Here is a 13520-nt window from a genome sequence, read left to right on the forward strand (position 1 = left end):
TACCTGTGGTGCTTTCAGCATTGTCTCAGAGATAAATGTATGGAAATCTGTATATGACCAATGTATATGTCCAACATTACACTGGAGTTTGAATATATGAATCCAAGATTTGCAATAAATGGTGCTCTTTTCTCACCAAAGAACAAAACAGATTTTATTTTTTTGACATTGTTTTTTATTGTAATTGAATTATGGTTATTCATGTGGTGGAGCGGAATTAATTGTCCTCGTCCTCACAGTTTTGCAGATGGTTTTCTTTTCAAAGTCCCCGTTATGTTACCAGAAGGGTTGTCCAAGGCCAGAAGCACCTGCAGAATCATATCAGAGGGACATCAGTTTTAGCATGGTTGCTTTGCTGTCTGCAGAGTTGTTGTTTTCGCTGAATTTTGGCTTACTTCGTCCTTGTTTACAAGACCAATTTTGGTCATATCAATGGTAATGTAATGCTGGTTGGGCATGACAATCTCTATCTCCTCCACCTGAAAAAGAGTTTGATGGTTAGAGCCCTGCTCCCTAGAAGTCTCTGCATGCTCACACGCGTTGATTGAATGGCACTGATAGAGCCAGTGGTTTTTGTTGTTCAGTTCTTGTAGATTCTGTAGTTATAATACTAAGAAAAGAAAAACACTGAGACTTGCTACTATGGTTTCGACAAGTCAAACTGACATTCTGAAAGAACAGTATGTCGAAGTCCCTAATATATATTAACCTACCTCTGGAATTCTTTGCAGGATCAAACACTGTGAGTCATATAGGGTCTTCTGCACAGAGGGGGAATATTCTCCCTGATCATATGGGCCAGCAAACTTCTCGATTATAGTCTCCTTTACAGATTTCCTGCAAGTATAATAGTTCGTTAATAGAGAGTTATTTTATATATATATATATATACTTTATATGTAATTTTAGTATGATTTCATCAGTTTCAACAGGATTTAATTTTCACCTTCTGATGTGAAGTGATCGTGTAATTCGATCCCACTCTCTAAAACGTTCTGAATGAATTACCATGCTCCGTCGAAGTTGACACTGGCCACCTTGTTGTAGCGCCACCTGGCGTAGACTGAGGTGCAGAAGCACCTGTCCTTGGCTTCGGGGAGGGTGGTGAAACGATCTTTGTGAAAACCTTCGAAGCCCGACTGGGTGGTCTTCAACACTTTCATGTCCTTCAACCCGCTGTGGACCACTGGAATATCTATGAAGTTGTTAGTGAAGGAAGACAGTCGTATTTATGATCAGTCAGTCTTTAGTCGTTACTATTGTTAGGATGTTAATGAGGGAAACATGAACAACTGGTTCGTTGGTATATGAACTATGTCACTTGTGTGTTTACCGTTTAGATTTTGTTTAACGTCACAGAAACGGGACGTTTCCGGACTGAGGATAAATGCGTGTGCATGCTCAACTCCATTCTTAGGAAAAACAAATAAATGCATTATTAATTTCCGACATCATCCCATTCTAGTGTCTTGATAGTAGCGCAGTTGAAGCATGTCAACTATCTTGAACTACTACTACTACTATCAGTTTCTATCTACTAGTTTCAGAGCAGGTATTGAGGTACTGATTATAACATGTGCGACCATAGAAGAACACATAACACTATCAGGTTGCATAACATAAGCATTAGACATCTGAAGTGATTGTCTGTATGCAATTCCTTTTGTATGAAGACGTTTTGGATATGTATTGCAATGTGATGAAGGTTCATGGAAGATGGATGAAGGACGTATTTGCGTTTGGACGTAATTGGTAACCTACTAATTATGTAGCCTACCAGAATGCATATGCATACATTTTAGACAGATTGTATCAAAATCCCTCGGTCACTTAGTATTTGACATAGACACTCAGGATCACTCAGCTTTGATATGCAGACTATTGTGTCACTCTGAGTGACACAATAGTCTGCATATCAAAGCTGAGCAAACCCACATTGAAATACAGTAAGCAAGGGCAACGGTTCATTTAGAAAAACATTATACTTAACAGTATATATATATAAATATATATATAGATATAAATATCTGCTCAGTTTGCACAGACATAATATTCTTGATTTTCATGGTAAGCTCTAGTAAGAAAATTAAAAAATGATTATATATATATATATACACACACACACAATTATTATTATTATTATTATTATTATTATTATTATTATTATTATCTTATTTTGTTATTGAATTTTCTTATCAGAGCTTACCATGAAAATCGTATGTACACACTGACCTATTTTAATCCTAACTGACCCTTGATGGATGGGTCTCTACTCTGTGTTGTTGGTCAAGTCTTCTTTCATCTGGGTCAGTTACTCAACGAGGTTGAACGTATCAGCCTGTGTAAGTTTACCTTTTCCAGCCTCTTCCAGGGGGCCTCCTCCATGTAGACACTGGCCCTCACCACGTGGGTGAAAGCGGTCAGGAAATGGTTGCAGAGGTCCAGGGAGAACTGCTCGATGGTATCAACCTGGAGAGACCCCAAACACAGACCCCATCCAAAACCAAATCACATCCTGGTGGGTCTTGAGTTTCACCACAGACACAAGTTTCTTCCTATAAATATGTTTTTTTTTCTAATTGTACATTAGAACATAACAAAATAAATGTAAAATGTTAAACAGAATGTAACCGTGCAAAACCTAAAACTGGGTCTATAATATTTCCATTGTTATGCAATGGATTTTTATTGAAACATTAAAATGCTGTGTAAACAAAGCCTCTAACTGTTTTATTGTAAGTAGTATTTAAGTACTGCAATCCTCATGCAAAGGCATTCCAAAACTTTGGTGCTCGTTATCCGAAACATACCTGTGTTTTGGTTGAAAAATTCATGTTATCTGCATGAGCTATGCTAAACAAATGACTTGTTATATATTATAATATTATATATTATTATATGATTTGTCTTGGGAAAGGTTTACCCCCTTGATTTTAGCCAGCCCGTGAACTGTGTTCTTGATGGTATCCGTGGGGATGATGTCTGCGTTGTCTCCTGTCGTGTAGTCCTTACGGGAGCTCAGTGTGAGTTCCACATCGGCCCTCAGTTCCACGATAGAGTGGTGCGCGCCCTGCCTTCTGATGTACAGCACTTTGACCATGTTCTTGCCATATCCTGTTCTCACAAATTCCACGTTCTGAACACACACGCACACACATGATATCAGAGTGGAGGAGATGGAAAACAATCACTCACGCAGCTGGATGTGATTAAAGGTAGAATAAAACCTCCACTTAATATACATCGTTAGACAGATCGATGAGAGAGGGAGATAGAGAGAATGAGAGAGAGAGATAGAGAGATAATATTATCTTTGTTTAATTGGGCAATGCATTTCAATATTGAAGAAGAATCTGAAAAAAGCATAAGTGGGTAAAAACATCTTAAACGTACACCCGTAAAATAAATCATATTCACACCATTTGAGGGGGGCACCCATGTGAAAGAATTGCTTTAAATGCCACCCCAAATACCCTCCCACCAACCAAATGCTTTTTTCTTGCAATCAGATGAAGTGAGAGACATAACTATTGGTTGGAAAAAAGTATATACAATTTCTGTAGTAACAGAAAATGAATAAAAAGCTTATATAACTATGGTTGTAAGTAACATAGGTAAAGTTACTTAAGTATTTATTTTTGGGAACTCTCCTTTACTTAAAATCTGCTTTCACTCTTACTCCACCGTAATTTTAACGACATTTACATTTCTCACTATGTTACATATCCCCATGCCCCTCCTAGTATTTGTTACGTTGTCATTCCATAACAATGACAAACTTGTTTTTCTTTTATGTAAAAAGAGCGCACATGCCTTTAATGGGGGGAATGACATTTTCTGAAACCCATCAGGGTTATAAGCCAATTACGTCACCGGTTCAATGACAAAATATTTGTATGAAATTATATTACAAGGTACGCCAAACCTTCTTAATAAATCAAAAGAGTTCAGCATTAAAGTATACAAGGATGGAAATGATAAATTAGCGTTTGTACCTGAGTTGAGGAAGTTGCCATGGTGCTTCTACTCATTATCTACACTTCCCAAATGTTGCTGCAGCTTGTTCTCAGTGGTTCCCGGTCCTATCTCAAGCCAGAGACAGACATGGTTGTCCTCAAATAAAACTCAAAGGTGAGGAACACTAGAGCAGGTCAATATTTACTTGTCCTCCTGTCTCAACTCAAATCAGTCGCAAAGTCAACAAGCCCAGGGATGTCATTTTCAGCCATTGCAACATTTTTGTTTTCTTTAATATTATTTCCGACATACTTAGAATTATCTGTCTCGTCAACAACCATCGAAAGAAATATCCAGTTCAGCTGGTTTCAAGCTGTGTCTGTGCTCAAACATATAATTAGACTCAAATCAAATAACGTGTCCTTTCCTGTCATGAGGCCTTGTGTCAAAACTCCCCCTCACAATGAACTCAATAGATTTCACTTCCCCTCTTAGTTATACAGTCCCACAGCTGATCATGTTGAGGATGGAACCATGTGGCGCAAGCTGCAAAGTTATAATTGTGTTTTTGTGTTTCACAGCTAGTAGGACAGACATTACCTGTAGAAATGAGGACGGGGAACCTGTTGACTGGTAAGCTGACGAACATGGATTATTTCAATGCGTTTAAAGTCCCAGGATGATACTGTTATGATTTGTCAGACGGCAATATTCCAAATGTGACTTTCCTTTTCCTGACCGCAAAGCTCATTGACGCTCATCATCATTGATGTCCTTAACGTTGCAGACAATTTTCACTGCCAAATCGTCAGTATTGTGTAGATTCAAATGGATGTTTCTTGTCATTAAAGGTTTGTGGTCTACAAGTTGCCCAAAGAGGTTGGTAGTGGGCTGGGATACATGTACCTAGACTCTGCTGTAGAAACATGGCAGATGAGTCAATTCACTGTCAACACCAGTGAAGGGGCCATAGGACTCACTCTAAACCAACTCTACTTAGGGCAGGCCTACATGGTGAGAACGCGTGTGTGTGTGTGTGTGTGTGTGTGTGTGTGTGCGTGCGTGCGTGCGTGCGTGCGCGTGCGTGCGTGTGTGTGTGTGTGTGGACAATTTCAAGATTGCTTGAAGACCTTCATAAATAGTGTACTCAATACTGTACTCGATGATATTTGGTATGTTTTAGTTACTTTCTAGTAAGGGATTTATTGTTTCAGCCCTATATGCATGGTCTACCTAAGCCGTTAACAGCACTTTGAAATGGATTAAATGAAAACAGATTTATAAATATAATGAATGAATTAAAGATTAATGATATATAATGTACATAACAACAACTATTGTGGCCCTCAGTCTAACAGCACAGTTTATGCCATGTACAATGATGGACCACCAGACTTGGATTACCGCAAAGGATATGGCCACACGAAAGGTAGGCAGTGGTTCCAAACGAGAGCGGCCCGCTGACATGCCCTAAGGCAATGCTTCGATGCCCTGAAATGTGTTGGGATTCAACCCATATTAGTGACAACACTAGTTAGGGAAAAATGTATTGCAAGGAGTTCCTGTTCACAATATGCTTAGTGCTATTTAAATAATCCCATGTAATGCTTTCGGCGCTTGCTCCATTTCAATGCAAATCTATGAAAATGATAGCTTTTTTTTTTTTATGCGCTTCTTCTACAGTATGTGACTCTTTGTTAGCAAGGTTCCACTGAACTAGACCTAGACTGCCATGCAAACGACCGATGCCATTATATAAGCGTTGGAGCTAGGATCAAACCAGCCCAGCTTTGACCCAAAGTTAACAAGCGTCAAGAGATGACGGGACCGCCTAAAGAGTGCATTGGTGTCCCCTTTATTTGATAAGGGCAGTAATGCAGGCATTGACCTGTCCATGTTACACACAAGGTCGTGGAAGGTCCTTTGCCTCTTTAAATGGGACGAAAGTAATGAAAGATCAATGGTTTACCCAGGGCCGCTGCTGGCCATTTCGGTGCCCTACGCGAGCGCGGGGGGGGGGGGGGGCAATTAAGAAAAAACAACGGTGGGCCTCTTCATAACTAATTTATATATTTTTTTAATTCAATAATGATATATATATTTTTAATTTTTTTTACAAACCATAATTTTTGGTGCCCCCCCAGGTACTTGGTGCCCTACGCACTCTGCGTACTCTGCGTATAGGCAGCGGCGGGCCTGGGTTTGGCTAACAGAAGCTGACCAATATGATGCTGTGGCTGAGGGGGAGGAAACGGGTCAAAGGTTGTTCATCCCTCCCTGGACACTGTTGACTTTATTTCGTGTCCTATCTGAGGGGTCAGCACATCACCGGGTCTTTGTACTAACCGTGTGTGTGTGTGTGTGTGTGTGTGTGTGTGTGTGTGTGTGTGTGTGTGTGTATGTGTGACTATGTCTGTGTATCTGTCTGTCTGTGTGTGTGCACATGTATGTGCGTGTTTGTGTGTATGTGTGTGTGTGTGTGTGTGTGTGTTTGTGTGTGTGTTTGTGTGCACGTGCAGGCGTGTGCATGTGTGCGTGTTTGTGTGTGTGTGTGTGTGTGTGTCTGTGTGTGTGTATGCACATGCATGTGTGTGCGTGTGTGTGTGTGTGTTTGTGTGTGTGTGTGCGTCCGTGTGTGCATGAGTGTATGCAGAGAATGTTTTGCGTGTGCATACGTGTGCTCCCCTATGGATGTGTGCGTGTAATGTTAACACTGAATCACAGTTGTTTTTGTGCATGGTGCAGGATTGCTGCTCTTTGACCACGCTCAAGGATTCTGGCTGTCCCACAGTGTCCCCCACTTCCCCTACTTCCCAGAGCGGGGTTACCAGTACCCCTCCTCTGGAAAGTTAAATGGCCAAACTGCTCTCTGCGTCACCTACAATTACTGGCAGTTTCCCATAATAGGTGAGTCAAACGACCGACCGCCCAGCCACGCATCACATATTTCACACTGATGTGAAAAGATGAGATATTACAGTGTTGGTTATCTCGCAACCAGTGGTCCTACAATGTTGTGGCGAACTTCTGAGAGGTGACGGTTCAGAGCCTGGGCCGGAAACCAAAAACTGCAAGTGGGCGGAGTTACGCTTGGTTCCCTGTTTTGCTTTGAGATATTCTATCAAAAAAGAATATCATTCATGCAAGTGAATTTCAGTTCATTTCTACAGTGGCATGTCTACATAGGGTTCCTTTTAAATTGTAACAGATCCTCTTATACTGTTTATTGGGGCTGGACGTGTTTGTCTTCGCTGTTAATAGATACTGGCTTGCAGATCACCAACTTGAATGGTTGGAATAAATATGTAGCGAAAGAAAGGGAAAAACGCCGTTCACCAAGATCTGAGCTACGTTCCTATCTGACTCATTTGGCGGTAAATCCTAAAGACTGCCTCTATAGGATGGTTAAAAAAAACCTTTCAGAAGTTAGTGAAACTATAGGCCTTTTTGTTACTTCTTCTTTCTGTCACGTCAAGATCAGTAGCACAGCTGCCAGCACATGAACTAACATGTACCCTTCCGCGTGACTGTGTGTGGACACAGGGGCAGAAGGGCTGTTTTCCAATTCTTGGTAGATGGTTTTTAAATCAATCTGTGAATGTGTATCCATTCTTATGGTCTGATTGGAGAATATTATTTTGGGGCCGTTGTAAGATTACAATAGATTCGTTCTTTGTTATGTGTCAAAATGAATAATAGTCTTATAATCTATATTATATTTGGTTATAGGATATGTGCAACAGCCAAGCCAAGGGCAAACTATCGCTGTATAGAGGGAAGGTTTGGGGCCTTCAGCCACAAATGTTCTAGGCATTGTGTTCTTGGTTTTATAAAATTAATTTTGTGACTACAAGTCTTACCAATCTTCATTCCTTTTTTTTCATAGTTTTTTAGGAAACTTCCTCCTGAAAGTTTCAAAATGCATACTATTTTTATACCACATTTTTGTAATTCCGCTTTCAGTTCTGAAATTAACCGAAAGTAGAGTAGTAGAAATGCACACAGTCTGAACTGCCACACACCATAAGAAGTTCAAATTGAGAGAAAATAAACAAAAGATTCAGACATTTAAATACTATTGATTGTTTTATAACGTAAATAGAATTCTATGTATAAATAAATGTTGATTCATTTGTGGCCGGTCTCCACCTGTGGCAATGATGCCTATTCATCTGTTGTTGAATATGTCTCATTCTCCAGCACGGCAGCTGGCCTACCTCATCCCACGTGTCTATAACTGCTCGGTGCCCTCCTCATTCCTGGACGACTTTGCGGATTTGGCACAGTTGTGCAAAGGCTCCCGGATTCCCCTCCCCTCGTCCAGTAAAAATATCCAGAGTCTTCTCTCGGCAAAAGGAGAGGAGTTTGTACATTTTGCCAAATCTGAACGCTTTGTTGATGGTAAGGAAAGTATCTTCTTTCATTATTACTCTCACTTTATTTGTCTATCTTCCTCTACTTCTTTCTTTCTATCTTTCCCTATATCCCATCATTGTGGGAAGTGTTTGCTGTGGATTTTGTTGCGACATACCAATTTGAATTACAATGTAGTCCAACAGTTTTAATGCTAGGCCGTACAGGAGTCCTCTGCTTCTGTCTGCAGTCTATATTTCCAAAATGAAGCACAGAAACTCCAACATCCGCTCCCCCGTCTTTACCCACCTTTCCCCAGACATCTACGCGGGGTGGGTGGCCCAGGAGCTGGAGACAGACCTCCTGGTGGAGACGTGGCAGAGGCAGAGCCGCGAGCTGCCCTCCAACTGCTCCTTGGAGAACCACGCCATGAATGTCCAGAGTGTGAGTCTCCCAGGGCCCACCCTCTTCCAGTCCTTGCATGACCACTCCAAGTGGTGCGTGTCCAGGAGCTGGGAGGACCAGTGGGCCTGCGTTGGAGACCTGAACAGGGAGAGGGCTCAGGTGTTACGGGCCGGGGGACTCCTGTGCACCCGGAACCCCGTCGTGTACAAGGCCTTCAGACAGGCAGTGTCCTCGTATGAGCACTGCTAGCTGAGGGAGAGAAGGATGGGGGGGAGAGAGAGAGAGAGAGAGAGAGAGAGAGAGAGAGAGAGAGAGAGAGAGAGAGAGAGAGAGAGAGAGAGAGCGAGAGAGAGGGAGAGAGAGAGGAGAGAGAGAGAGAGAGAGAGAGAGAGAGAGAGAGAGGGAGAGAGGGAGAGAGAAGGAGGGAGAGAGAGAGACAGAGAGAGAGAGAGAAAGAGAGAGAGAGAGAGGGAGAGAGAGAGGACGGGAGAGAAAGAGAGAGAGGGAGAGAGAGAGGGATAGAGAAGGAGAGAGAGAGAGAGAGAGAGAGAGAGAGAGAGAGAGAGAGAGAGAGGGAGAGAGAGAGAGAGATTTGGGTACTTTTAGTTAGATGGGTACATACATACAATATTGTATCATTCCCAGATATGTTTTTTGTATGTTTTTATATTGAGTCTATATTCCTATGCATTCATATAGAATGCATAGGAAAATAGGACTGTCAGGACTGTCACGGTTCATGTCATAAGTTATATATGGACGCCTCAATTTAATATTTAGACATTTTGATGGAGTCAAGACACAGCACAGCAATGCACTTATCAATGTGTATTATTCCGAAATAAATATGTACACTGAATCAGCCTATCTAACTTCTTATGATTTTTTATTTAAATATATTCTCCATTTCCCACTAAGGTTATGCATTGATGGTTAGTTTTGGATTGTTTACTGACTATAGCCAGACCAGCACCTACACATTCTACTGGAAACATCTATCTCCAACTAGTATAAATTATCATATAAACTAGTACATTTACATTTACATTTAGGTCATTTAGCAGACGCTTTAATCCAAAGCGACTTACAATAAGTGCATTTGTTGCAATAAGTACATTTGTCATAAGAAGTGAAACAATATATCGCTGTCGGTACAGTAAAGATGTTCATAGAACCAAGTGCAAGTATTACAATCGCTAGGCTAACCCATTCCCCGTGTAAAGCAACGATAGCAGCTACTGTAGATGCTACACAATTAAGTAGATATAAGACGATAGATTATGTGTGAGTGTTTGTTTGTGTGTGTGTGTGTAACCAATATGAAACCATCAAGTTTATTATTTCTGTCGTGCATAAAAATTCCCCCATGAAAGTCACCTTGTCTTATGCTCATCCATACCACTAGACGGCGCATTTGTTAAAAGCCACCAAAACAAATTCGGCTAAAACCTCCTGACCCGGAAGTAGTCGAGCCATCACATCTCACACGTGAAAAGAAGAAACACCGTAGTTGACAACATGGATGTCACACAAGTTCCCCTAAAGCAATTTAAAGGCAAGAAAAAGAATATCAAAATGAACAACAAAATGCAAAAGAAAAAGAAGACTCCTCAAGGGGAGAATGGCAACGTTAGCGATGTGGAGGTGGTGGAGACTAAACCTGTTCTCACGCCACTAGAACCAATGCTTCCCCCGACATTCAGCCTTTCGGAAATCAAGAATAAACAGCGCCGACATCAGATGTTTATGAAACTTAAACAGGACAAACGAAAGGTAAAAGTGGACTGATGTGTTTAAAATGGGTGAATGATCATGGTAACTCCATAGGTTAAATCCCTGGTTGACGTGTCTGTGTTTGAATTTTCAGCAAAAGATGCAAATGAAGAAAACGAGAAAGAAGGAGAGGGAGGCTTTGGGTGACAAGGTGAGCCTCATGATCATCGTTGTTAGTGTGTGAAGACATCAGACAGAGGGTAGTCTTACGTTTGTTTTCCAAGATTTGACAGCAATAACAAGTGTGCAACCCATCACCATAAATCAAAGTATGGAACCTAATACATCAAACATAAATGGCTTAACTTTTTTTCCAGGCACCACCAAAGGAAGTCCCTAAGACTATAGAAAACCAGAGAGTGTACGACGAAACCACAGTTGACCCGGACGATGAAGAGGTAAATTGGTATTATTAGAACGGTTGCTCTTCTTTCTGTCTCAAGGTTGTGCTGTGTGTCATTTATTTGTATGTCAACTCTGATTTACAGGTAGCCTTTGATGAGGGAACGGATGAATTCTCTTCATACTTCAACAAACTGACTAACCCCAAAGTACTCATCACAACATCGGACAGACCCAGGGGGGTGAGTTGCTCTCAGCACTTTCTAAAACCTTTATTTACACTCGTAGGGCATTGAGGTTTCCCTCAATAACAGCAAGGGACATGTACATAACAACAAGGAGAAATGAACATGAGCAAAGCAAATAAAATAAATGAATACAACTAAAAACAGTTGCAATTTGAAGAGATGAGAATAAACACCAAACATTTTAACAACAGTAGCAGATGGGATATACTTCTTTCCAAACTCTAATGCCGAACCTCCAAAAATAATAAACAATTTATTTCATCCTTGAATCATCAGCCATTTCAGTTAAAGGCCAGCTTTGAGAGGTAGATCCTCTCTGTACGTTCCCATCTCAGAGGAGTCCCAGCAACAGAGCAGATAACAGACATTAAAATATTACTCGCTCATTCACACCAGAGGAGCTTCTCGATACTGGGCTCGGTGTTGTCATCCTCTTTTGCCTATTTCCGACTCATCTTTCAGAGGACGGTTCGGTTCTGCGAGCAGCTGGCCACGGTGATCCCGGACGCCCACGTTTACTACAGGAGAGGCCTGGCCCTGAAGAGGGTCATCCCCCAGTGTGTCTCCAGGGGCTTCACGTACCTCATGGTCATCAACGAGGATCGCAAAATACCCAGTATCCTCAAAGACTATTTCAAACTAACGATGCCTCTGAGACCTTCTAGTCCATAGTAGAGCATTACTCGTTTTGTCATTTAGCAGACGCTTTTATCCACTTGCATCGATGCATGTCATTCGTTAAGGAGCTGGTAGGGGATGAAGCTGTGGACATTGGGGATGAACCCAGTCCCTTGTGACTGAAGGTGGACGCCCTAGCCGCTATATGTATTATTACTCTAGTTTCAAACTGCATATAGGTTTGAATGGTGAGTAAAAAGTCTTTAGATACCAGCGCACTTCTTGCTCCCTGGCAAACGTGTTCACTCTCTGAATGGTATGGTGGCTTCGTTAAGTGTGTTCTCCTTCACTGCGATACAAAGACGGCTTGGTTCTCTGTCACCTCCCCGATGGACCCACGGCCCACTTCAAAGTGAGCAGTGTACGGCTACGCAAGGAAATGAAGGCAAGTAATGTTCAAGCATTAATCCTACGGTCTTTCTTCCAGAAAATGTTTCAACTTTTAATATTGCTAAACACTTTGCATTGCATCGAAAAAGTCGATTCATTTCATAAAAAGGTAGGGTTTGACCACCTCAATGCCTACAAGTACTGTGCAGCCATTTGGGATTGAACCCAGTACTTTCTGGATCGGGCGGGGCAATATAAGTAAAGCAATATATTCTCTACCTTCCTCAGCGGCGAGGCAAAGAGCCGACTGAACACACCCCAGAGGTGATCCTGAACAACTTCAGCACCCGCCTGGGTCACGGCATCGGTCGCATGTTCGCCGCCCTCTTCCCACACGACCCGCAGTTTGTAGGTCGGCAGGTCGCCACCTTCCACAACCAGAGAGACTTTGTGTTTTTCAGGTTTCACAGGTGGGTCTTTTTCTCTGATCCCTATACATCTAGCTATATATGAATCCTATTGGTTAGTTTTTACTGATTTATGTTGGGCATATTGTAACTCGCTTTTTAAGAGCTGCTTTACCCTTGACCCAATCACCAAACTACAACCAACCTTTTGCTCATCAGGTATATTTTCAAGAACGAGAAGAGGGTCGGCATCCAAGAGCTGGGACCGCGCTTCACCCTCAAACTGCGCTCGCTACAGAAGGGCACCTTCGACTCGAAGTTCGGGGAGTACGAGTGGGTTCTCAAGGTAAGTCGTCGTTTTAACTCAACCACTTACTGTCCCTACATTTCCTTTTGTGGAGCCGTTTATATAGAAAATGCATTTTGGTAAATTTTCCTTCACATCATTTGTCCTAATGGCATTTCTATTTGTGCTTCCAACATGCTAAGTAGTCACACTAGCAGATCCACTAAATGAATGTCATTATCCCTTTACTTTCCAGCGTCATGAGGTGGATGCCTGCAGAAGGAAGTTCGTCCTCTGAATGCGTATCGACAAGCTGGCCTTTGTCACAAAGGCAGTCTCTAGTCTCCTATTGAACTGCTCCTGCTGGGTGTTTAAGGGTGAACAATGACCATGTTAATCCCAACCAGTAGTTATGTATTTTAACTTGTGATGTCCTTCCTGGTCGAATGTTCTTTGTAGGATGGGAGTCAGGCTCTATCATTTTGTTTAGCATGTCTCACCCTGTCAGTAAATAGTCAACAGAAACATGGGCAGTGTCAATTTACACCCTTTTTATACAAATACATGCATCTTGTGGATGGCAACTGCACAGACGCAAGCATGGTTTGCTTGTGTTTGAGTCAAAATCAGAAGAGATCTGGGCCCTTAAGACTTACTAGCCCATACATAGCTAAACTGTCTGAGTCATTTTTTTTAAATAACCTTGTAAATATGTTGTGCAAAAAATAAATTCTACATACA

At 41.6% G+C, this 13520-nt stretch overlaps 3 protein-coding genes across 3 annotated transcripts; 2 read left to right on the forward strand and 1 right to left on the reverse strand.

Moving 5' to 3' along the window:
* Window positions 1–233: 233 nt before the first annotated feature.
* uox (urate oxidase) lies at window positions 234–4031 on the reverse strand (the record flags this gene model as incomplete). The annotated part of the gene is made up of 8 exons (XM_079739408.1): window positions 234–308; window positions 396–479; window positions 714–837; window positions 1009–1195; window positions 1334–1412; window positions 2353–2469; window positions 2924–3136; window positions 3996–4031. 8 exons carry the CDS (start codon window positions 4029–4031, stop codon window positions 234–236), a joined length of 915 nt encoding a protein of 304 aa, XP_079595534.1.
* A 441-nt stretch (window positions 4032–4472) lies between these two features.
* Window positions 4473–9537, forward strand: dnase2b (deoxyribonuclease II beta). The gene is made up of 6 exons (XM_079740331.1): window positions 4473–4590; window positions 4809–4971; window positions 5308–5386; window positions 6703–6864; window positions 8158–8358; window positions 8630–9537. The coding sequence occupies exons 1-6, from the start codon at window positions 4475–4477 to the stop codon at window positions 8962–8964; spliced, it is 1056 nt and encodes a 351-aa protein (XP_079596457.1). The 5' UTR covers window positions 4473–4474; the 3' UTR covers window positions 8965–9537.
* Window positions 9538–10210: 673 nt separating this feature from the next.
* Window positions 10211–13487, forward strand: rpf1 (ribosome production factor 1 homolog). Its single transcript, XM_079739343.1, has 9 exons — window positions 10211–10488; window positions 10583–10639; window positions 10806–10886; window positions 10977–11072; window positions 11541–11694; window positions 12059–12141; window positions 12375–12556; window positions 12713–12839; window positions 13036–13487. The coding sequence occupies exons 1-9, from the start codon at window positions 10234–10236 to the stop codon at window positions 13075–13077; spliced, it is 1077 nt and encodes a 358-aa protein (XP_079595469.1). The 5' UTR covers window positions 10211–10233; the 3' UTR covers window positions 13078–13487.
* The last annotated feature ends 33 nt before the right edge of the window (window positions 13488–13520 follow it).

This window comes from Pollachius pollachius, assembly GCF_949987615.1.
Source record: "Pollachius pollachius genome assembly, chromosome: 7".
NCBI lineage: Eukaryota > Metazoa > Chordata > Actinopteri > Gadiformes > Gadidae > Pollachius > Pollachius pollachius.

Coding starts and splice junctions, on each gene's coding strand:
- dnase2b (XM_079740331.1), top strand. CDS start 4,475: ATGTTGAGGATGGAACCATGTGGCGCAAGCTGCAAAGTTATAATTGTG. Junction 4,591..4,808: donor GACGGGGAACCTGTTGACTG/GTAAGCTGACGA, acceptor TTGTCATTAAAG/GTTTGTGGTCTACAAGTTGC. Junction 6,865..8,157: donor CTGGCAGTTTCCCATAATAG/GTGAGTCAAACG, acceptor CTCATTCTCCAG/CACGGCAGCTGGCCTACCTC.
- rpf1 (XM_079739343.1), top strand. CDS start 10,234: ATGGATGTCACACAAGTTCCCCTAAAGCAATTTAAAGGCAAGAAAAAG. Junction 10,489..10,582: donor TTAAACAGGACAAACGAAAG/GTAAAAGTGGAC, acceptor TTGAATTTTCAG/CAAAAGATGCAAATGAAGAA. Junction 11,695..12,058: donor CGAGGATCGCAAAATACCCA/GTATCCTCAAAG, acceptor TGCGATACAAAG/ACGGCTTGGTTCTCTGTCAC.